Source organism: Neoarius graeffei, chromosome 2 (assembly GCF_027579695.1).
Source record: "Neoarius graeffei isolate fNeoGra1 chromosome 2, fNeoGra1.pri, whole genome shotgun sequence".
Classification (NCBI taxonomy): Eukaryota; Metazoa; Chordata; class Actinopteri; order Siluriformes; family Ariidae; genus Neoarius; species Neoarius graeffei.
This window is the reverse complement of record NC_083570.1, coordinates 66,758,381-66,784,186: the sequence shown is the minus strand read 5'-3', so window position 1 is coordinate 66,784,186 and position 25,806 is coordinate 66,758,381. Positions and strand designations below refer to the sequence as shown.

General features: G+C 42.1%; 1 protein-coding gene across 1 annotated transcript in view; it reads right to left on the bottom strand.

Annotated features, from left to right (window-relative positions):
- Positions 1-25,806, bottom strand: part of hcn4l (hyperpolarization activated cyclic nucleotide-gated potassium channel 4l) — a 57,294-nt gene that overhangs the window by 5,251 nt on the left and 26,237 nt on the right. Inside the window, exons 2-6 of the mRNA XM_060909080.1 lie at positions 13,967-14,390; positions 10,943-11,104; positions 9,037-9,255; positions 7,094-7,240; positions 6,692-6,932 (exon numbers count right to left, since the gene is read on the bottom strand). Of these exons, the coding sequence (XP_060765063.1) occupies positions 6,692-6,932; positions 7,094-7,240; positions 9,037-9,255; positions 10,943-11,104; positions 13,967-14,390 (1,193 nt within the window). The remainder of the gene's footprint in view (positions 1-6,691; positions 6,933-7,093; positions 7,241-9,036; positions 9,256-10,942; positions 11,105-13,966; positions 14,391-25,806) is intronic.

Sequence of the window (25,806 nt, the reverse complement as noted above, 5' to 3'; positions counted from 1 at the left end):
ACTTTGGTAGAAGTTAATCTTGATCCAGAACTTTGTGGCTCATCTCTGGATTTCTTTGTGAATTCCAGACTAGCTTTCTGATTCTTACTGTGGTTTACATCTTGTGGTATGGCCTCTATATTTGTTCTTGAAGTCTTCTTCAAAAGGTGGACTGTGATACCCTCAGCCCTGTCCTGTTTCTTTTTTCCAGGACATTCCAAATTGTTATATTGGCGATACCCAGTGCTTGTGCAATGCCTTTGATTGATGCTTTCTCTTTTCTCAGCTTCAAAATGGCTTGCTTTTCTTTCATAGACAGCTCTCTGGTCTTAATATTGTGTTATGTTCATGTTTTTAACAACAAATGCAGTTTTCACAAGTGAAACCCAGGGCTCAAACCAAAAGCAGACATTCAGAGCTACGAATTGTTTAAACAATTAATCTAACAGGGTACACCTGGGCAACAGGAAATACCCTTCAGTTACATTTTCCAATATGTTTGATCATTCAAAAAAGGAGTTGTTTAACACATATAGATAAAAATATCAGGAAATAAAAGTTGAAATTCAGATTCATCCTTTGATCTCAAACCCAAATGGTTTCAATGAATAGAAAAAACAAAAGAATTGGCCTTCTTCTTTCAATACTTTTGGAGGGCATATATAAAAGGCATAGCTTTAAAACTCCCTTAAACCACTACTGGTAATGGCCTTATGAGGCAGTTATTTGTGCCCCTAATGAAGCCCGGTTTATTTGTTCACTTGGATTATGTTGGTATTTACTAACTCTGCATGCTTGTTGTCATGGTTATGTTGCCCATAATAGCAATGCTAGTGTAAGATCATCCTTCTACCACACTTCAAACAGACATTCTAGCACTACACTAGCACATCTCAAACAATTATCATGAAAGAGTTCATTTTTTGACATAATTTAATTAAAAAAGGTAAAATTTCATATATTCTATATGCATCACACATAAAGTGAAATATTTCAAGCCTTTTTGTTTTAATTTTGATGATCATGGCTTATAGCTCATGAAAATCAGAAATCCAGTATTATCTCAAATTATTAGAATATTTTCTAAGCTCAATCAGAAAAGGATTTACAATACAGAAATGTCCAACTTCTGAAAAGTATGTTTATTTATATAACCAGTACTTGGTTGGGGCTCTTTAACCACAAATTACTGCATCAATGCAGCGTGGCATGGAGGCGATCAGCCTGTGGCACTGCTGAGGTGTTATTGAAGCCCAGGTTGCTTTGATAGTGGCCTTTAGCTCATCTGTATTTTTGGGTCAGGTGTGTCTCATCTTCCTCTTGACAATACCCCACAGATTCTCTAGGGGTTCAGGTCAGGTGAGTTGACTGGCCAATCAAACACAGTAATTTCATGGTCAGCAAACCATTTGGTCATAGTTTTGGCACTGTGGGCAGGTGCTGTGTCTTGCTGGAAAAGGAAATCAGCATCTCCATAAAGCTTGTCAGCAGATGGAAGCATGAAGTGCTCTAAAATCTCCTGGTAGATGGTTATGTTGACATTGGACTTGATAAAATACAGTGGACCAACACCAGCAGATGACATGGCACCCCAAATCCTCACAGACTGCAGAAACTTCACACTGGACTTCAAACACCTTGGATTCTGTGCCTCTCCACACTTCCTCCAGACTCTAGGACCTTGATTTCCAAATTAAATGCAAAATTAACTTTCATGTGAAAAGAGGACTTTGGACCACTGAGCAACAGTCCAGTTATTTCTCTCCTTAGCCCAGGTAAGATGCTTCTGACATTGTCTCTGGTTCAGGAGTGTCTTGATATTTGGAATGAGACAGTTGTAGCCCCTTTCCTGAATACGTCTATGTGTGGTGGCTCTTGATACACTGACACCAGCCTCAGTCCACTCCTTGTGAAGCTCTCCCAAGTTCTTGAATCGACTTTTCTTGACAATCCTCTCAAGGCTGCGGTCATCCCTGTTGCTTGTGCACCTTTTCCAGCCAGCCTTTTCAGCAATGACCTTCTGTGGCTTACCCTCCTTGTAGATGGTGTAGATGATCATCTTCTGGACAACTGCCAAGTCAGCAGTCTTCCCCATGATTGTGGTTGCGTGTATTGAACTAGACCAAGAGATGCATGGTATTTATACTGTTTTACTGAAACTGTAAATTAAATATTCTTATATTTTGAGATTTTTTTGTGCTGTAAGCCATAATTATAAAAATTAAAATATAAAAATGCTTGAAACATTTAATTTTACGTGTAATGAGTCTAGACTATATTAAATTTTCACTTTCTTATATAACTGATGGAAAATATTTAACTTTTTCCACAATATTCTAATTGTTTGAGATGCACTTGTAAGCTATAACGTAAAACCAGATACAATATAATTTATATAAATGAATATAAACCAGAGACCAAAATTTATATTTTTAGATATTTTGTTCTGTATTTCAGTTACCGGTATTTAATTGAATTATTCAATTCAATTATTAAACTCTATCATTATTAAAATATATCATTAACAATTAATAATTACACTAATGATATAAACTATGAAATTATGTGCAGTATAATTAGTACTTTGTTTTGCCCAATCCTTAGCCTTCCAGGTTTATACAATGAGTCCATCTTGGTGGACATATGTAGGTTTCTCCTGGACACACCAAACCACTGACCACATCAGTACATCAGTAGTAGTGTGTGGTGTAGTGTAGTATAGTGTGGTATATTGCAGTAGTATTGTGTTGTGTAGTATAGTGTGGTATATAACAGTAGTATCATGAAGTGTAGTATGGTATATAACAGTAGCATAGTGTAGTGTGGTATATCACACGCTACTTCTCAAATGTGTACAATTAACATTAAAGAATGTATTTTGTGGCATAAACATAGTTTTCAAATAATATGTAAGAAAAAATATATAGGATTTTGGTAGTGATTTTAAAGTGTTTGTGTCTTTGCTGCTATAACAATCTAATTTCCTGCAAAGGATCATTAAAGTATATCTTATCTTATCTTATCTTATCTTATCTTATCTTATCTTATCTTATCTTAAAATGAATATTCAGAAAGCTGTCATCAATTCTCAAGTAACTGAGTACGAAGTACTAAGAGGCACAACTGTGTAAGAGTCCATATCCTGACAATACCACAGCAAACAAAACAGCATCAATGACCATGCACTTGATGGAAAGCCCATTCGTGGGTGTCTATTATCTTATGTACACAGAAGAGAGCAGTCATTGCTTTCTGTGATATGATGTGGTGAATGGTTTGGTGTGTCCAGAATAAACCTACAGTATATATGTTCACCCAGACGGACTCACTGTGTAAAACTGGAACTCTAAGAATTGGCTAAATTGGGCAAAAAAAGTACTGATTATACGATACATAATTTCATAGTTTATAACATTAGTGTAATTATTAATTTTAATGATATATTTTAGTAATTATATAGTTTAAAAATTGAATTCAAAAATTCAATTATATAACTGAAATACTGAACAAATTATCTAAAAATGAATACCCTTTGGTCTCTGGTTTATATTAATTTATCTAAATTATATTGTATATGGATTTATGGTTAGAGCTGAGTTAGGAGTTTCATAGGAATATGAAATTCGGATAACAGTATTCAGTATCCAGAAAATTTAAGTCACTTTAAGCACTGCTCAGACAGGTACGAGGTGTGTCTCAATTATAGGATATTCTGACCTTGAGCAAAAGTTAATTTTTATTGCACAATATCCAGTCTGGCAACAAGCTAAGTCTATGTTAAGTTTCCAGACATAATGAAAAACTGTGAAATGCAATTTGAAGGTAATTTAGAAAAATGGCAATTGCAAAAAAAGGTTTATGAATTATATGAAGATTTTTCACCCCTAGAAACAGTATCTGTGAGTGTGTAAATATGGCTTATTTGGCCAGCTTCCATTATTTTCTGCTGTATACTCCTGAAGTATCTTGTGCTGTTGTATAGGCTGGCAGCCAAGTGAATTTGAGTGGATTCCTGATGGTTGAATTATGACAGACTGGCAGAGATGGTAAATAAATATGATTATGACATCTAGGGCCATTCTTGGCTATCACTATTGATATATTTGCAATGTAATTTACAAATAACCTCTTCTGATTTATGGACCTATTAGTACATAGGACCAATCAAAAGTTTGGACACACCTTCTATTTCAATGCTTTTCTTTATTTTTATTAATTAAAAGATACATGGACACATGTGTTAAAGTGATGATGGACTGTCATTTCTCTTTACTTAATTGAGCGGTTCTTGACATAACATGGATTACTACAGTTGTGGAATAGGGCTATTTACTGTATTTTTATAATTTACTATTTACTGTTTGATCTCAAATGCATCAAGAAGGAAAGAAATTGCACTAATTTACTTTTGACAAGGCACATTTGTTAATTGAAAAGTATTCCAGGTGATTACCTCATGAAGCTGGCTAAGATAATGCTAATAGTGTGCAAAGCATCATCAAGGTAAACGATGGCTAATTTGAAGAAACTAAAATGTGTGTGCGTGCATGTCTCTCTCTCTCTCTCTCTCTCTCTCTCTCTCTATCTATCTATCTATCTATCTATCTATCTATCTATCTAAAAACACTTTTTTTTTAATTTACCACATAATTCCATATATGTTCCACATGTTATTTCATAGTCTTCAGTGGTGTTCTACAATGTAAAAAATTGTCAAAATACAGAAAAACCTATGAAGGAGTTGGTGTGTCCAAAGTTTTGACTGGTACTGTAAGTACTACATATATTTTTTAATGTTTCTAAATTTTCATGGTAAATTGTATTATATGTAAAAACAAAAACTGTGATTTGCTTCATTTTCTTTTGGCTAATTTTCCCCCTGCCAGCATTTTCTGTCCTCCAATTTCTCAGGCTTAAAGGCAAGTACTTGATGTAAAGGATGTGGACAAGACATAACCGAAAAACTCCTGCTCTGACACCTCTAAACAAGAAAAACAATTTTAATAATTTAAAATATTTCAGCCCTGCAAAAATGCCCCGTACTATATAAAATAAGTGTCAAATACCATACAACAGGTGATTCCAAATCTTTGAATAGTAGTGAACACTACATTACATTTTCTCTTCCCCTTGCAAATATTGCTATGATCTGTATTTATTAAAAATGCATATTTAATATTACATTGGTTTTCATTTGTAATGTGTAATACGGCTTTTGTCTAACTCAACTGCATAGTTTCTCACTTAATTTTGTTAACATGATATCTTTCTCTGCAGTTTTTTCCCTCTCTCTCCACCATTTAAAGGTCATAGGCAATGGTCGGAGGTGAAACATAGAATATCAATTTTATTGTCTAGAAGAACGACCCAAAAAGCGAAATCAATCTTTCTGGTGTCTAATTTGCACCCCAAAATTTAATAAAACGGTTAAAATATACTGTTTTGCCAAATTTCCGAAGGTTTGTTTACATCTCACTTATGCGCACTTTCACCGCCAGGGGACCGTCGTCGTGATGTCATTCAAGCCAAACAGACCGTGAGCAGTTCTGTGTTTACCTGCGAACCAAGCACACGTGTATGGACTTTGGTTGTGAGAGGCTGTGTAAAATGTCTGAAAGCGATGGCGATTTTGAAGCAGTAAGTCTCCAAATTGAATATCGAGAGGTGAAACCATATATGTATAAACCTATGGCCGTTGCGAAACAATCGGTGAATGTGGCTCAAACTGGTTTGACCGTGCGGCCTCGGAATCGGACAGCGACTCGGCCGACTCTGATCACGGTGACCCCGGACCTCAACAAGACTTGCGCCCAAATGATTTATCCTGGTAGTTATGATAAATTCCTACTTTCATCGTAATACTAAATAAGAGCCCTTTTGAAGAATAATTAAACCGCCCTCCCTAGTGGATATAGGTAACGATTACTTGACAGTGCGCCGGTAGGCCACATTAGCCTGCCATCCACGGCATTGTACTATTTATAGCTTACTCTGAGCGATGAAATATCCCTTTGTCTCATTTCCACAATGATTGTACAGGATCCCTCAGGATTCTTGACTTGTCAATTGCAAGCAAAAGTAAAAATGTTTACCTCCAATCTTCTCCTTTTTGCTTGAGTGCTGCTAGTCCGTTTCTTCTTTGACTGCTTGATTTTGTTTCACCCGCACAATCTACTCTCTCCGCCTCTTCTCCTCTTTCGGAAAAAGCCAATCCACTCGCTCCGCCTCTTCTCCTCTTTTGGAAAAAGCCAACCCACTCGCTCCGCCGCTTCTCTTCCAGGAAAAAGCCAATCCACTCTCTCCACCTCTCTTGGTAAAAGGTAAAAACTTCTTCCTGAACCGGTCCCATTGTTACAGTTCACTGCACAACAATAAGGCATGGTTTTTCTTTGGAAATTCCCGAACGCACGTCTGCACTCAAGCCGAATGGCAATGCAAGTAAACGGAAGTGGACTCAACTCAAACGGTTTGTTTGTCTTGAATGACATCAAGCGCCGAGTGGTCACGAAAATCGCCGAACAGAAATTCGCCACGATCCGCGCTAACTTATTTTAATTATTACTTATTAACAATACTTCTTGGGACCAGAAGAAAATTACAGAGGGTTTTTTAACATATAAAGTTTCAAATGTGCATACATTGCAAACCGTTGCCTATGATCTTTAAGCAACCTATGACCTGTTGACTAGCAATAACATGAATGTCTGCTTACCTCCAAAGTAAGACCCATCTGAAATCTTTGTTTCTTTACTGCCCTTCGTCAGAACTGTTAGCACCCCATGTTGGATAAAATACATTTTCTTTCCTATGGTGCCTTCTCGAATGATGTAGTCACCAGGCTGGAAGACTTCAAAGCGTAACTTGGTAAGCATGGAGGTTACAAAGTTGGGATCCGCATTAGCAAACAAGGGCATGGTGGCCACCAGCTTTCTACAGTTGAAACTGATGATCTCCTTCATGTGCAAAGAGAAAAGAAAGGGAAAGGAAAAGTGTTAAGAAATGTATTTTAAGTATATTATTCATTGTCATTGTGGTTACAGTTAGTCATACAGTTTGTCAATATTTTTCCTACATGAAACACATATTGAGAAAGGTGAGTGGATTCAAGGCTAACCTCTCGGAGTGGCTCATTCAGCTCTCCAAGAATGCTCTCTTCATCAAACATCTTGCCCTGATAACGGTGTTCATAGTAGTCATGGATCCTTTGGCGCATGTCAGCAGGAAGCTTGTGGAAGGACATGTACTGCTCCACTTGCTTATACTGCAGGGATTGTAGGCCAAAAAAAAAAAAAGCTAAAGTCAATAAAACAGCATTTGAATTGTTAAAACAAAATCTTAAAATGAAGGCGCTGTGGCACAGTGGGTAACGCTACCAGCAGACTGATAATCTAAAAAAGGTTAAAAATGCTACGCTGATTGGGAACTGTATGACATAATGACTGACTAACACTTAAAAAAATGCAACAGGTTCTGAAAGGGTAGGAGGCAATCTAGATGTATATATGGTTTTACCATAGTGCAACAACCATCTTTCACTTCTCTGCGTCTCTCTGCCTGCTTGTTTAACTTCTAAAAAGGACCTATAGGATTGAAAGAGTTTGTTTTTTCTACTATCTATTTTATTCTTTGATCAAGAAGATTGTTTTCAGGCTTTAAGTATTCCTACCTTCCTCTGCAGATCATCTTCCTCCTCATTTTGCCCTTCTCGCCTAGCCATTTTATTACTTTCTTGCCTACAGGCTCCCTCCACAGACAAATACATTTTGCTTTTTTCTTTCCTACCCCCTCATTCTGTTTCATAAGCTTTCTGGACAAGGTGCCTCCACCCCCAACAATTGTTATCTCCCTCTCTTCTCATGAACGCCTCCCTGACTGCAGTGGTTCTACTCTGCCCATCACTTCATGGTAATGCTCCATGCTGCCATGTCAGCTGTGTCTGCTTTCAACAGTGCTGTATGCAGCCTTGCTGCCTCCCTCTGTATACTGCTGCTGATATTCCAATATGAATATTATTGTATTCAAGGACACAAGACAAAGCCAGCAGGGACAACTTGAGACAACAGGAAATAATGTCAGACAGTGCTGTTGAGCTGGACTCTTGAGACCAGAGGGGGTAGTAAAGCCACATACAAAACTGTCAGGATAAAGTAGGCTAAGTATGACTCACAGCATCAGGGAAAAGAAAAAAAAGAAAAAAAAAACCCAAGTGTCATTGGAATTTGTCCTTTTCAGGACTGGGGTAATGCTGTTGTCAGCAGGTTGCTGCTAATAACAATGCCATCAAAGAAACCTATCTAATCAAAGGATGAAAAGCCTAGATAAAGTAAATAATGAAATAAACATTTACATTTGCTAAACACTAGGAAGTCATTGAACCTTCTTTAATTCCTGCATCTCTTGTTCACATTTTCTCAAGCTTTCAGTTCTGTAAAGAATAAATTATGCATTTGTAAACCAGGATCAAAGCCCACTGAGTACAATCACTATACAAGATATTTCTTTGCCTTCTGCATGATGTGAAATTAAACAATCCTCAGGACACACAGTAATATGCTGTGTTCCTTCTCATACCCTGTTTTATGGGACAGCAATGGGTTATCTGGTATATGCACAAGGAAGCTGTCGCTCCATCAATAAAACTATCCTGTGTCAATAAGGCATGTTGCCATAGCAACTGCGGGGGGTGGGGTGGGGGGTGCATGGGCAGAATTGATAAGTCTTTTGACACAGCAGAGGTCAAAGCTCTTATATCTCTATCTTATTAAAAATGGCAACAGGTCAATTAACACTCAAAAGGTACTTTGCGTAGAAGACAAAATAGTGTGTATTGAACACCACTGAGGACAGGAAGTGCAATGATAAAACAAATACAATAACATGAACATCTTTTTATTAATTTACCAGCTACATGTAGTATGTCTAACATGTGGGTAACTACACAACTATGTCTTTTATGCCAACTATTAAATATGAGATTAATGTTGCTTGTATTTTTACCCCCATTATTTAATTTAATCAGAGAAATCCAGCCGTATTGTCCATTCACCTCACACTAACCTTCTCCTGGTATTGCCTTCGAGATGAGTCTAGTGATTGAATAAGGGCAGTGGCATGACCTACAAACATGGCATAGCAGGTGGCACCCACAATCATGCTGAGGATGGTCAGCCACACGTCTGTCATGCCCACGGGTGGGTACATGCCATACCCAATACAGAGCATGTGGCTCATCGCCTTAAACAGAGCGTAGGAGTACTGCTGACCCCAAGTATCATTCTGCAGGGAAAGAGGGGGTGGAGGGAGGAGAAGAGACAGTAAGAGAAAGACAGAGAGAGAGAGAGAGAAAGAGATACGAGGAGGCGGGAGAGAGAAAAACACACAAATGAGAAAAGACACAAAGATTAAAATATGCATGTACATCATTTTGCATGTAAGACTAGCCACAAGAACAAACACTGGAAAAGGAGAAATAGGAATACAGTAAAGAAAGAGAGAGTCAAAGGAAAGAGGTATGAGCAGATGTGTACGGAAATGAACCATCATGAATATAAAGAGAGTCAAAGAGAGAGATTAAAAAAGAGATTCATTTCATAATCAAACAGGAGAAAGGATGCAAAAATAGTAACATTTCATGTTTTTAATGATAGCCTTGGGATTCCTCACAGGTGCCTAAAGTGGATCAGACAGTTGAGGAATGAGACAGGGTAATATTTGCTTAAAGGAACAATCAGAAAGCTAAAAAGTGTAACCACCTACGAGAATCTATGAAATTCCATGTGTGATTCAATTTTGGAAGTGTATTTATCCTTTATTAATTACCTTTAAAATGTTTATTTTGAAATTATCTACCAAATGTAGACTACTTCACATGTATCATATTTTGGTTGATAACTGTCAGAAAAATATTTGCAATCAGCAACTGAATTGTCTTTTTGTCCTATTATTGTGCTACTTTTATAATACTTTAAGTAATATAATACTATAATTTAATCAGCCTTTAATTAACAAATATACCTTGTGCCTTTTAACCTGTAAAAAATATTACTGAACTACAAATAGTTTACAGAGCAATAAACAATATATTATTGCACAATATACAAAAATTATGTACTGTTATTATGTATATTATGCATATTATGTTATAATGTACTGTGTGATTATAAAACAAACAACAACAAAAAAACATGGTGACAAATGGTTCATAAATTAAAGAACAATGATTAAAATATGGGGTGAAGGTTCTGGACTCGAACCTCATGGCTGACTGGAGCCTTTCTGTGTGGAGTTTGCATGCTTTCTTTGTGAACAAGTGGACCTTCCTCCAGGTGCTCTGGTTTCCTCCCACAGTCTAAATACATGTGGCTAGGTCAACTGACTACTCTAAATTGCCCATAAGTGTGAATGATTGTTCATCTCTATGTTGTATCTCAGGTTGCTCCGCGATAGACTGGTGACCTGCCCAAGGTATACCCTGCCTCTTGCCTAAAGTCAGCTGGGACTGGCTCTAGCTTCCCCTGCAACCCTGATGGATAAGCAGTATAGATCATGGATGGATGGAATAAAATATGATGGCACATTGATTTGTTTATATCAGTTAACTAATTGAGGATAAACATGAATGAGCGTAATTGCTAAATTACACAATGACCTCAAATAACCCTGGTTAGCTCAAATAATTGTGATTAGACAATTATGTAATAATTTTAAGGGCTTAGTCACCTAATATGGCTGTCAGATGTTTAATAATAAGAAAAGTTAACCCTGCCTAACAACTATTTCTTTCTGTCATCTACAGCTGTCATGCATATTTGATGATTTGAACTATTATCTCATTATCAACACTATATGAAATGAATATGAAACTAAGAATATGGTTTGATATATAAAGTCTAAATGGTTGCAACACATAGAAAATAGAAGTTCAATACAGTGGATGATAAATTATTTGTTGGTTTCTGCTTACCACCATTTTGTTTTTGGAGACCCAGCAGTCGGCAGGAAAGTCCTGGAGCATGGGCACAAGAAACTGCAGACAGCCATCCCAGTGGCACAGCAACAGCATCATACCAATCAAGTTCACTATACGCACCATAGCACTAGCCAGGTCATAGGTCATGTGGAAAATCTGGGGAACCGGAAGAATGGGACAGATATTGTGATTCTGACAGCAGCATGCTGTACAGGTCCCATTTAAGGCTTAATCCAAGTTCAGTTATGGGCCACATTGCTGCTAAGCTGGTTTCAGTTAGTGAAATGCCATGGATGTGGCATGTGACATAATGCTGTATTTATTTTTGCTGCTATTGTTAATTGTCTGTAAGAGATATGTGATATAAAGAAAAATATTTGGTATATACAGTGCATGCTGTTTGGTGAAATCCACAAAGACAGTGATGCACTACACTCAGTCCATTTTACATAGATTTTATTTAGTTTATGAACTAATGGGCTGACAGGATTGAGTGACCTCTGCAATTAAAACAAAAATAATGCAGTTAATGCATTATCCTGTATCTTAAATCCTTCTTTACCTGAATTAGCTGCTTTCCCCCCCAGTTTGGTAACAGTCAGCTCTCCACTATCATAAATCAGCTATCAACCAAGGCTAACACATGAAGCCAGCCAACCACATCTTTTTGAACTGCTGCATATGTACCATATAAAACACACAGATGTCAGTGCTATCTACCCTGTTCCACATACATGAGCTGACAGACACCCATAATTGGCTAGTATGCTATCCCTCCTACTCAGGGAACACAGATAATTTGGCTCCTTAGGCCCCCAGCTACAGATAGTAGTAGCAATTATTCATTACATAATTTAACATAGACAGCTGTTTTTAAATTTTGGTATCCTAGCATGGAAGATAGCTAATATCCGAGTACTGCCATTGTACAACATACCAGGTACTACAAACCCCGTTTCCAGAAAAGTTGGGATATTTTCCAAAATGCAATAAAAACAAAAAATTGTGATTTGTTAATTCACATGAACCTTTATTTATGTACTATAGAGTTTTGGCCCTTTTCCACTACCCTTTTTCAGCTCACTTCAGCTCGCTTCAGCTCACTTCAGCCCGACACGGCTCGCGTTTCGACTACCAAAGAACAGCACGACTCGGCTCGCTTCAGCCCTGCTTAGCCCCTAAAACTCGCACCGTTTTGAAGTGGGGCTGAAGCGAGCCAAAGCGAGCCGAGTGAGGCTGGGGGCGTGAGCAGACACTCCCCTGTGCACTGATTGGTGAGGAGGAGTGTCCTCACATGCCCACACACGCCCCGCGAGCACGCTGGGATCTGTAAACACCATAAACCCGGAAGAAGAAGAATTACGAATTACGAGAATTTCTGAAGCCTTATGCGCCTCGCCTCATCTATACGCTCTTGCCAGTATCTGTTGGCGTTGTCGGTGACAACAAGCCACAGCACCAAGACCAGCAACACTAATGACTCCATGTCCTCCATGTTTATTGTTTACTATCCGGGTCGTGAGACTACTGCTTAAAAGCTCACTGATGTCACTGTTTGCGCTGCTTAACGACATCACGTGACGTCCACCCACTTTCGCTAACTCCACCCAATGTGTCCACCCACTTCCAGCCAGCACGGTTCAGCGCGGTTGTAGTCGAAATGCAACTTCAATAGCCCCGCTCAGCTCGACTCAGCCCTACTCAGCACGGCACGGCTCAGCCCGACTCAGCCGCGTTTGTAGTGGAAAAGCGGCATTTGAAAGACCTAAATTCTCTGCAATCTTGCATTGAGAAATGTTCTTTGTAAGATTTGGAAGCTTGCAGAGACTGCGCCTTTGGTACAATGCTTCTTTTATACCCAATCATGATATCCTGACCTGTTACCAATTAACCTGCTTATTGTGGAATCTTCCAAAATGGTGTTACTTGAATATCCTATAAACTTTTAAGTCTTATTTTATAAAAAAAAAACCCAAACCAAAAAAAACCCTTTTGAAAATATTTTCTTTGTATTTTTGTCAGTTAAATAAAGGTTTATGTGAATTAACAAATCACAGATTTTTGTTTTTATTGAATTTTGGAAAATATCCCAACTTTTCTGGAAATGGGGTTAGTATAAACTACTATATTTAGGCATATGGCACTTGCAACATTAGCAAGTTGGCAACATTGGGTTCTGTATGGTGGAGAAGTTTCCACCCGGAGGACTTACTGATGGACCCTTCAATGCTTCATGGGCTGTGTAAGTTGAACTTAATTTTATTGACAATTTAACTCTTAAGAGCTACATTTTCATATTTTTGTTATTGAATAGAGATATTGTTAATGTTAGTTATTGTCTTGCTGATACTAACTAACTAAGCAATAGCTAAGTAAGTTTAAGTGTGAAGTTCAACTGTGAAGCATCGAAGGGTCTGTCAGTAGGTCCTCCGAGTGGAAACCTCTCTTTCTGTTGTGAATACTTATGTTGTCTTGTGGCTATCTGCAGCATGTTTCTGTTTTTGCGTGTGTTGTCTGAATTTGCAGTAGACACATAATCAAATCAAATTGTTGCATGTGCTGTAGAATATATTTGTTTGTGTTCTCTATGTTTGCAATCGTTTTCTCAATTTGCAAGACGTTTCATGATGCAACTACGCGTTGTCAAATTGATGTATATGTTTTCTTCATTTGCAAGTGTTGTCTTAATTTGGAAGTTTTGTCATAATTGGGAAGTGTTGTGGCCTCTCTCAGCCACTGCAGATATGAGCATATAACCTTCTGAGTATAAAATCTTCCAAAGTATAGAATAAAAATTACGAAATGGTTTCAGAAAGTATCTTTGGCTAGTTAAGGGGTTTTAGTTTTCTAAATAGTTTCTACGAGGCAAACCCCTCTAATATAGAGGAACTCTATATAGATATTTCAGTAGGAGTTTTCTTACTTTCTTTGACCTTTGGCTTTCATCTGAGTTTGTTCTAAGGTTTAACACAAAAGCACAGTATTCAGACAGTTAGTGTGCCAGTAGTGCAGACATACCTCCTCCCACTGATGAATGTATCTGATGAGCCGGGACAGTCGCAGTAACCTGAGCAAACTCAGAATCTTAGTAAAGCGAACGATCCTCAAAGCTCTGGCCGTCTTGTAGAAGTCTGAGTCAATCCGTGTCTCAACGATAAGGAAGATATAATCCACAGGGATGGAGGAGAGGAAGTCTACGGCAAACCAGCTGCGCAGGTACCTCACCTTTATCTGCTGTGGATCCAGGATGATCGCTGTGCTGTCCTCCTTCACAATGCCAGTCCGGAAGTTCAGGACTAGATCCACTAAAAAGAAGGTATCAGAGACCACGTTGAAAACAATCCAGGCTGGTGTATGTTCATCTTTGAAGAATGTGATGCCCACTGGAATGATGATCAGATTTCCCACCATCAAAAGCAGCATTATCAGGTCCCAGTAGAATCTGCATTGGACAAAGAGAGCGCAAATTATTGAACATACATCAAAATAAAGGTGCACTTTAATGCAGCAGATACAAAATCATTGACACAAAGCACCCCAATCTGTTATATCTTGAAATACTTCTGAAAAGTTCTGAGTAAATAAATGTGATGCAATAATTTTTATAATATAGTAAGTAGTTTGAATATTCCATTGTGGCATCTGTAAATCGATTTATATTTCATGTGTTTGTAACTGAAGCATGTTTAAGTTGAACTCGACACCATATGCAAGACTGCCCTTTTATCATTAAAACATCTGCTGCAGGGTAAAACTGTTACACACAAGACAGTATAATTGCAGTTCCCAGTTTCAATTAGCACACAGGCCTGAAAGATTTTAAGCTATTTGGTTTCCTCAGTTCATAAATCACAAAGTGGTAAACATCCTGAGACTAGATTTCATGCCTGTATTATCCTCCAGTTTGCTCATTGGCCTCTAATCTACACATAATAGTCAAAAGTAAACATGTTAAGATAATATTAGAGGAAAGTGTCAGTTCTTCTTCATTTACACAAGTTTAGAATTTTTGAGTTTTTAATTACTCATACTCGGCATGAGGTTCCATATGTCCATAAATTTGTATAATAAATTCTAGTCTAGTGGTGGTGATGTAATTAAGCAGGCACTGATCACACAGATGGTTAATATACTTCATAAAACAATACAGACTGATGCTCAGCTTTTTATTTTTGCTTTTAAAATCTATCCAAATCAAATTTGAAAAAAAAAAACCAACCCAACCCTTTGCAAAAATAAGACATGGCTAACCTGAAGAGTATTTGTTTAAATTTCAACAATATTGCATTTAATCCACAAAGAATGTATAAAATTGCAATTATAATGGTACAGTTAATCTACATGAATGAATGAATGAATGAATGAATCCTTTATTATCACTAGTCACAAGTACAGTACCAGCGAAATTAACCATCAACCTGTCCTTACATACACACATACACACAATTGACAGAGGGGGGGAGTAGACAGGACAGGAAGACAGGGATGAAAAGAAAAAATACAGAGTAACATGAGGAGGGGGAGGAAAAAAAAGCAACCTCCACACTATGCTCCTGTGAGGAGTACAGTGTGGGAACATTAAAAAAAAAACACCTCAGCACATAAGCACAAAAAAAACACAAGTACACTTTACAACATGAAAACTCGGTACTTGAGGGGGAGAGGGGGTGGGGGGCGATCAGGGGTGGGGGTAAGGGTGGGGGGAGGAGGTAGAGGTAACCCAGCACAAGCAAGCAGCCGTCCGCTCCTGCAGCCATGATGGCACTGGTCACGCACCCGCTTGTCACACTGGGGGTAAAAGCGGTGACCGCAGGAAGTGGAGGGAGGAATACGAGAGCATCTCACAGCAGTGACCTTCAGGGGGAGATGTTGTCCCAGCAACGGCCTTAGCCGAGGCCAGTGCTGTCTGAGGGAGCCGAAAGCAGATAAGATTGGGATTGTTTGGTCTTGGGGCGAGTAGACGCATTCTTTTACATGACCACTCTGTCTGTCCATTCTGTCCATTCTGGTCTCCGAATCAATCCATTTCCTTTGCAAAGCCGAAAGCTTCTCCATGATGTTATCCATATTGCGGTTCAAGTTCTGAATAGCCACAGTCTGAGTGCCGACAGCTCTGCCTACCGCTTCACATCACAATGGTAAGAAAAATCCTTATATTACAGGAAGCTTTAAAGAAATACAAAAAGAGTTAAGGGAAGCACTTGTGATTACCCATGTATGACTACTGTGTTCATTTTTGAAACATTCAGCATTTTTATTCAACACTGCATAAAATGAGCTTTGGTATCCTAAGAACAAAGCATCTATACATGTCACTACGGCTGTCAGATTATTCTCAGTTTTCAGATTATAAAGGATTTACCACTGACACTTTCATTTTGACAGATGTTCTAACGGTCTGGACAGTGAATATAAAGAGAACAGCTTAAACGGTAATTGCACAAACAAATTCTATGGAGAAGCTCTTACATTTATGACAACTTAATGCCAAGTTTTATTACAATCATTTCATCCGAACAGGTATACAGAGAATGATAATCCCTCTCTTTCACATCTGTGCAACACCTTTAAAACAGTGTGGTATGTACAATATTTGCCATTCCTACAACACTTAACCCACTGCTCAAGTTGAATATAGGCAAATGTGTATATACACTATGGCCAAATTTTGAGGACACCTGATCATCACACTCATATAGGCCTTCCCCAAATTGGTGGAAGTACACGATTTTATAGCATGTCACTGTATGCTGTAGCATCGCAATTTCCTTTTGATAAAATTAAGAGGCCTCACGCAAACCTGTTCCAGCATGACAAAGTCCCAAAGCAAGGTTTATGAAGATATGGTATGGTAAGGTGTGCAAGTACTCGAGTGGCCTGAACAGAGCCCTGCCTTCAACCTCTCTGAAGACATTTGACATCTTATACACCCTTAATATAATCTTTTGATAGGTTCATAGTTTTATAGTGTATTACCTGTGTTTCCTTTTGTTTTCCTTTCTTTTTATTTGAATTTTTATATACATTTTGATTTCAGTGTTTGTATCAAACAGATAAAACAGCATCTTTTGGTTTGTATGTGCTGGCTGTTAGGACTGGGACTGTTTTGGCCTCTAGAGGTCGCTGTTATTTCCTTATCGTGTCATGTTTGTTTTGGCCTCTAGAGGCCGCCACTGTTTCTGTTTTTTGTGTTTTTGTTTTGACAGCCATGTGCCTTTGTTTTTCCATGTGCCTTGTGCCCTGCCTAGTCCTCATTATTGTCACCTGTGTCCTATTTAGTTTGTGTATTTATACCCCCTCAGTTTGGTCCCTAGTCACGGAGTCTTTGTGCTGTTATGTTTAGCTCCAGTAACCTCTGTTCTGTGTTCCTCGCCTGTGTCTTTGTGGTTTTTGTACTTTGCTTTCTTTTGGACTTTGTGTTTACCATTTTTCGGATCTTCTGAGCGTTTGAATTTTTTGCCTCTTCTTTTCTGGTTTTTGGCTCTTTGTTTCGACTTTGAACTTTTGGTTTTTTCCCGGTTATCTTCTGAGCATTTGGATTATACTTTTGTTTTTGCCTTGGATTGTAAATATTGTAAATAAACTGTTTTTTCTACTCTACTTTCGCCTCACTCCTTTGCACTTGAGTCATTCCCCTGGTGGCCTAGTGGGGGTTTGCTGGATCACTACACCAGCGACCCGGGTTCGATCCCCAGCAAAACCCTAACAGAAAGACTCCGTCATGACCGACTCAGCAGAGGTGTCTTCAATGGTCTACCTGGCTAACCTTCAGGGAATTATGGCTGCTTTAACACGCTTTGGAGCTACCATGGACACTCGTGGACGAACACTTGCAAGCCAACGTGAGGCCCTTGCTCGCCACGAGGTACTGCTTCAGCAAATTGGGAAAACCCTGGCACAGCTGACTCCTCTGCCTGCATCTCCTGATCCGGCTCCTGCTCCACCATCTGCTCCCGCTCCAGTGCCTCCCGCCACGCTGCCTCCTTCACCTCGCGAACCCAGCCTTCCTGCACCACAGAGGTATGATGGCAAGCACGGTGAGTGCCGGGAGTTCCTTACCCAGTGCCAACTCACCTTTGAGCTCCAGCCTACCACCTACACTACGGATCGCTGCAAGATTGCCTTTGTGATAACCTTGTTAGCTGGTAAGGCACGAGCTTGGGCAACGGCCATCTAGCAGAGACGGGGACCCGAGTGCTCTGATTTCAAGCTGTTTACGGAGGAGATGCTTCGTGTCTTCAATCAGGTGGACATCAGTAAAGACGCAGCCAGAAAGCTCACGTCCATCCGGCAAGGAGGAAGCGTTGCAGACTACGCCATCTCGTTCCGGACGCTCGCAGCAGTCAGCGGATGGAATGAGACTGCCCTGGTTTCAGCCTTCCACCATGGTCTGTCTGACCCCATCAAAGACGGCCTGGCCTCTATCGGATGCCCAAGTGACCTTGAAACTCTGATCTCGCATGCCATTCGTCTCGATAACCGGATTAGAGCGCGCCACCAAGTCCTGAGTTCCCCTTGCCTCACTGCCTCAACCTGGAGTCCATCCACCTCCTCCAGTGACTGTCCAGAGCCCATGCAAGTTGGCCGTACTCGTCTCTCCACAGCTGAAAGGGAGTGCAGGAGGAGGGACAAGTGCTGCATCTACTGTGGCAAGCCTGGCCAGCCAAGGGAGGGTTGTGACGGGGCCTACCCTCTCTCCCGAACTTCCCGGCCAAGGAGTCTACATCCCTGTCTCCATCTCCTGGGGTGAGTCCGTCCACTCTTGTCAGGCCTTGCTAGACTCCGGGGTGGCTGGAAACTTTATGGATGTCCACTTCGCCCGAAGAATCAATGTCCCTACTGCTCCTCTTGAAGTCCCACTGTCTGTGTCTGCCCTGGATGGCCAAGCTTTAGGTGATGGAAGAGTCACCCAAGTTACTTCTCCAGTCTTTCTCCAGTCCCAAGGTCACCGAGAAGAAATATCCCTGCACCTGATTCATTCACCAGAGTTCCCGGTGATTCTAGGCCTTCCTTGGCTTACCCGCCACAACCCTCGTATAGACTGGGTAACAAGCCAGGTTGTGGAATGGGGTCCTGCGTGCTATGCCTCTTGTCTGCTCTCTAGCTCTCCTGCCGAGCCTCCTGATCTCACCGAGTTATCTCAAGTTCCCACAGAGTACTGGGATCTTAAAGAAGTTTTTAGCAAGAACAGGGCTGCCGTTCTTCCTCCGCACCGTGCCTACGACTGTGCCATCAACTTGCTCCCTGGGGCTACCCCTCCTTGTGGCAGACTGTTTTCCCTCTCTCAGCCAGAACGCAAGGCCATGGAGGAGTACATCAAGGACGCCTTGGCCTCTGGGTTCATTCGGCCCTCCACCTCACCCGCTGGTGCCGGCTTCTTCTTTGTCGGCAAGAAGGATGGGGGGCTCCGGCCGTGTATTGATTAGAGGGGCCTGAACAAGATCACTGTGCGCAACCACTATCCCCTTCCACTGATGTCCACAGCGTTCGATCTGCTCCAAGGCGCCACTGTCTTCACCAAGTTGGACTTACGGAATGCATACCACCTCATCCGTATCCGACAGGAAGATGAGTGGAAGACTGCCTTTAACGCCCCGTCAGGGCACTACGAGTACCAAGTTATGCCCTTCGGACTCACCAATGCGCCAGCAGTGTTTCAGGCCCTTATCCACGACATCTTGAGGGATATGATCAATCAGTACATTTTCGTCTACCTCGACGACATCCTAATATTTTCCAAGACCGTGCAGGAGCACCGCCACCATGTCTGCCAGGTTCTCAAGAGGCTGCTACAGAACAATCTGTTTGCCAAAGCCCAGAAATGCGAGTTTCATGTCCCCGAGGTCTCCTTCCTGGGTTTCACTGTATGAACGGGACAACTCCAGATGGATCCAGCCAAGACCCTGGCCGTCCGGGACTGGCCCATTCCCAAGTCCATTAAAGAAGTTCAGCGGTTCTTAGGGTTTGCTAACTTCTACCGCAAGTTTGTCAGGAACTTCAGTTCTGTAGCAGCGCCCATATCGGACCTCACCAAGAAGACAGGTGGATCTTTTGTCTGGTCTCCTCAGGTGGAAAAGGCATTCAGGGACCTCAAGCACCGCTTCTGCACGGCACCCATCCTGGTCCTCCCAGACACATCGCAACCATTCGTCGTCGAGGTGGACGCCTCGGACAGTGGCGTCGGCACGGTCCTCTCTCAACGTTCGGAGGGAAAGCTGCACCCCTGTGCTTACTTCTCCCACCGCCTGAGCCCTGCAGAGTCCCGGTATGATGTGGGGGATCGGGAACTGCTCGCAGTCAAACTGGCCCTTGAGGAGTGGAGGCACTGGTTGGAGGAAGCACAACATCCATTCCTGGTTTGGACGGACCACAAGAACCTGGAGTACCTCCAGCAAGCCAAGAGACTGAATCCACGACATGCTAGGTGGGCCTTGTTCTTTAGCCGATTTGACTTCACCCTATCGTACCGCCCCGGCTCTAAGAACACCAAACCTGACGCGCTTTCCAGGCTGTTCTCTGCCACCAACAGGGAGAGTGAAGTTGGGCCTATTATCCCTGTGTCCCGGATTGTGGCCTCTGTCCACTGGGGTGTCGAGGAGGTCGTCCGACGAGCTCAACGCCAGGACCCCGATCCTGGGACGGGGCCACCGGGCCTCTTGTACATCCCTTGTCCACCCGGGAGCTCGGAGGACCCTGGACTTCTTGAAAAGACGCTTCTGGTGGCTGAGCATGGAGAAGGAAGTGAGGTCATTTGTCCTGTCCTGTGATGTGTGCACCAGAACCAAGAACCCACGACAGCATCCCCAGGGCCTCCTGCACCCTCTGCCCATTCCCCGGCGTCCCTGGTCCCATGTGGCAGTCGACTTCATCACAGGCCTTCCAGACTCTCAAGGTAACACAGTCATTTTGGTCATTGTCGACAGATTCTCCAAAGCCTGCCGCTTCATACCACTGTGCAAACTTCCTTCTGCTCTTGAAACAGCCAAAAATATGTTTACCCATGTCTTCCGAGTCTTTGGTCTTCCACAGGACATCGTCTCAGACCAGGGGCCCCAGTTCTCCTCCCGAGTGTGGCGGGGGTTCTGCAAACTCATCGGGGCCACTGCCAGCCTCTCTTCTGGGTTCCACCCCCAGTCCAACGGCCAGACTGAGAGGCTCAACCAGGACCTGGAAACCACCCTGCGAGGCCTGGCGATGGATAACCCAACATCTTGGAGCACCTGGCTGCCATGGGCAGAGTACACCCACAACACCCTGCAGTCATCTGCCACCAGGTTGTCGCCGTTCCAGTGCCAGTTCGGGTTCCAGCCACCTCTGTTTCCTGAACAGGAGGAGGACGCTGGGGTGCCCTCGGTCAATCAGTACGTGAGACGGTGTTGCAAGACCTGGAACAAGGTCAGGAGGACCCTCATCCAGACTTCCAGGTCCAACCAGACTCAGGCCAACCGCCATAGAAGGCCTGCCCACGTTTTCCGCCCTGGGCAGCGGGTTTGGCTGTCCACCAAGGACCTTCCGCTGCGGGTGGAGAACTGCAAGCTTGCTCCTCGCTACATTGGCCCCTTCAAGGTTGTGCGCAGGGTGAACCCTGTCGCCTACCGGCTCCAGTTGCCCCAGACTCTAAGGATCAACCCCACATTCCATGTTTCCCTGTTGCGGCCCGTACTGTCATCCACGTATGCCCCTGCCCCTAGGAATCCCCCCCCCCCGCATCTTCCAGGGTCAGACCGTGTTCACTGTGAGCCATCTGCTGGACTCCCGCCGGGTCCGTGGTGGGCTCCAATATCTAGTGGACTGGGAGGGCTATGGCCCTGAGGCGCGCCGCTGGGTTCCCGCTCCGGACGTATTAGACAAGGATCTGTGTCGGGACTTCCATTTGGCCCATCCGGATCGCCCTGGGAACGTCAGGAGATGCTCCTTGGGGGGGGGGGGGGGGGTCCTGTTAGGACTGGGACTGTTTTGGCCTCTAGAGGCCGCTGTTATTTCCTTATCTTGTCATGTTTGTTTTGGCCTCTAGAGGCTGCCACTGTTTCTGTGTTTTGTGTTTTTGTTTTGACAGCCATGTGCCTTTGTTTTTCCATGTGCCTTGTGCCCCGCCTAGTCCTCATTATTGTCACCTGTGTCCTATTTAGTTTGTGTATTTATACCCCCTCAGTTTGGTCCCTAGTCACGGAGTCTTTGTGCTGTTATGTTTAGCTCCAGTAACCTCTGTTCTGTGTTCCTCGCCTGTGTCTTTGTGGTTTTTGTACTTTGCTTTCTTTTGGACTTTGTGTTTACCATTTTTCAGATCTTCTGAGCGTTTGAATTTTTTGCCTCTTCTTTTCTGGTTTTTGGCTCTTTGTTTTGACTTTGAACTTTTGGTTTTTTCCCGGTTATCTTCTGAGCGTTTGGATTATACTTTTGTTTTTGCCTTGGATTGTAAATATTGTAAATAAACTGTGTTTTCTACTCTACTTTCGCCTCACTCCTCTGCACTTGAGTCATTCCCCTGGTGGCCTAGTGGGGGTTTGCTGGATCACTACACCAGCGACCTGGGTTCGATCCCCAGCAAAACCCTAACACTAGCTCCATGCAAAAAACTGCTACTACTATCATTCAAAAGAAGGCAAGTTAGCCACATAAAATATGTGCAGCTTAGTCAGTCAGTCCTACAGTGAGTGAACTTCTAGTAGCTTCAACATTAAATTTCAAGTTATAGCAATTAATCAATATTTGCATAATTCTAAAAAGCATACTGAACCACACTGTGGCCTTTGAGGTTAACTTCATTTGAAAACTCAACTAAAAAAAGGCATTGGGCTTCTAACTGCTGCTTAATCACCTGGCCAAGTGTGCCTCATCCAGCAATCAGGTGTAGCACAACCTGGTGGAGCTCCAAAAAGATGGAAGACATACAAAAACATAGGATATGTGTGTGGCTATAACACTGTGCAAAATATAATTAAAACAGAATGTGATAATTTGCGGGCGGCTCGGTGGTGTAGTGGTTAGCACTGTTGCCTCGGAGCAAGAAGGTCCTGGGTTCGAGCCCAGTGGCTAATGAGGGCCTTTCTGTGTGGGGTTTGCATGTTCTCCCCGTGTCTGCGTGGGTCTCCTCTGGGTGCTCTGGTTTCCCCCGCAGTCATAAAGGCATGCAGGTTAGGTTAACTGGTGGCTCTAAATTGACGGTAGGTATGAATGGTTGTTTGTCTCTGTGTGTCAGCCCTGCAATGATCTGGCAACTTGTCCAGGGTGTACCCTGCCTCTCGCCCATAGTCAGCTGGGATAGGCTCCAGCTTGTCTGCGACCCTGCAGAACAGGATAAGCGGCTACAGATAATGGATGGATGGATGGATGGATAGTACAAAAACAACATATCAAATGTTAAAACTGATAAATTTTTATTGTTTTTTGAAATAATATTTGCTCATTTTGAATTTGTTGCCAGCAACACGTTTTGAAAAGTTGGGCCAGGGGCATGTTTACCACTGTGCTGCATCACCTCTTCTTTTTACAACACTTTGTAAACTTTGGGAACTGAGGAGACGAATTGCTGTAGTTTTGAAAGTGAAATTTTGTCCCATTCTTGCCTGACATAGGATTTCAACTACTCAACAGTTAGAGGTCTTTTTTGTCATGTTTTGCATTTCATGATGCACCAAATGTCTAGACTGCAGGTCTGGACTATAGGCAGACCAGTTTAACACCCAGACTCTTTTACTACGGAGTCATGCAGTAGTAATATATGCAGAATGTGGTTTGGCATTGTCTTGCTGAAAGAAGGAAGGATTTATCTGAAAAAGATGTCTGGATGGTAGCATGTTGCTTCAAAACCTACATATATCATTAAGCATTCCTTCCCAGATGTGCAGGCTACCCATGCCATGTGCAATGATGCACCCCCATACTACCATGGATGCTGATTTTTGAACTGTGCACTAATAACAAACCAGGTGGTCCCCCTCCACTTTAGCTTGAAGTACAAGGTGTCTGCAGTGTTAATTTCCAAAGAGAATTTCAGATTTCAAAAAGTAAGACCACACGACAATTTTCTACTTTGCCTCAGGCCATCGTAAATGAGCTTGGACCCAGAGAAGGCAGTGACATTTCTGGGTATTGTTTATATATGGTGTTAACTTGCATTTAGTAGATGAACTGTTTTCACAGACGATGGTTTTCGGAAGTGTTTGAGTCCATACAGTGATTTCCACTACAGAATCATGTTTGTTTTTAATGCAGTGTCACCTGAGGACCCAAAGATCACAGGCATCCGATATTGGTTTTCAGCCTTCTTCCTTGTGAACAGAGATTTCTCTGGATTCTCTGAATCTTTTAATGATATTATGTACCATAGATGATGTGATCCACAAATTCTTTGCAATTTTACATTGAGGAACATTATTCTTAAATTGTTGCACTAAGTGTCCATGCAGTCTTTCACAGAGCGGCGAACCCCTCCTCATCTTTACTTTTGAGAGACTCTGCCTCTCTGGGATGCTCTTTTTATATCCAATCATGTGATTGACCTGTTGTCAATTAACCTAATTAGTTTATTTTAGCATTACACAAGCTTTCCAGTCTTTTATTACCCCTGTCCCAACTTTTTTTGAAATGTGTTACTGGCATTAAATTCAAAATGAGCATATATTTTCAAAAACAATAAAATTTCTCAGTTTCAACACTTGATATGTTGTCTTTGTACTATTTTCAATGAAATATAGGGCTTCTATGATTTGCAAATCATAATTTTCTGCTTTTATTTACAGTTTACACAGCATCCCAACTTTTCTGGAAATGGGGTTGTACTAGGCTCCAAAACAATAAGCTACTGAGCCATTTAAGATAATTACTTTAAAAGTGGTGAAATATTTTTGTTAGCTTTACTGGGTTGACCCTGCCTTAAACCATCATTATATTCTCAAAGCTCAAAAGCAGCATCTTTGCTGGAATTTCAGCTTTTAATTAGTGGGGGGTACAATTAATCAGATTGGCATTGTCCAATCAGGCATGCACTGAAATGCCTTAGACAACAAATGGTAAGGTTGAATTCCTAGCTCACAAAGAGTTTAAGTTAATTTAATTCATTGTAATTATTTATTAGTAAGTTAACTTTATTACCCACCATTTACAAGATAAACAGTTGTAGCGGTTCTTGTACAAGGGTGGAGCACAGAAGATGGCAGGACAGAGTTCAGGTTGATACAGCATTTTATTGCTACACTTTTCAGCGAACAATTACTGCGGGATTTACAGACACACACACACAATCGGCGTCTGGTTCGGGGAAGAGCTCCTCTGCTCTCGCTCTCCCTCCTTAAGTAGGGCGCGGTCACTGGGAAGACACACAGACACAGGTTAATTGACATCAGGTGTAGTGATTCTGACACTTACCTTCCCTGACTCTGCCCTCCTGTCACAGACCGGCGCTTGACCACGCCCCTGCTGCCACATACCCCAACCGCCCGACTCAGGCTGGGCGGCCGTCCGGCCTGCAGCCGACTCCCCCCGACGGGAGAGGAAGTCCGCCACGACCATCTGCGCCCCCGGCCTGTGGACCACCTTGAAATTAAAGGGCTGGAGTGCCAGATACCAATGGGTGATCCGCGTGTTGGAATCTTTCATGCGGTGGAGCCACTGGAGGGGCACGTGGTCCAAACAGAGGGTGAAAGGGCGTCCCAGCAGGTAGTAACGGAGGGCGAGGACCGCCCACTTGATCGCCAAGCACTCTTTCTCGATGGTGCTGTAGCGCCCCTCACGCACTGACAGCTTCCTGCTGATGTACAAGACTGGGCGGTTCTCCCCCTCCACCTCCTGGGACAAAACAGCCCCCAGCCCTCTGTCCGACGCGTCCGTCTGCAACATAAAGGGGAGAGAGAAGTCAG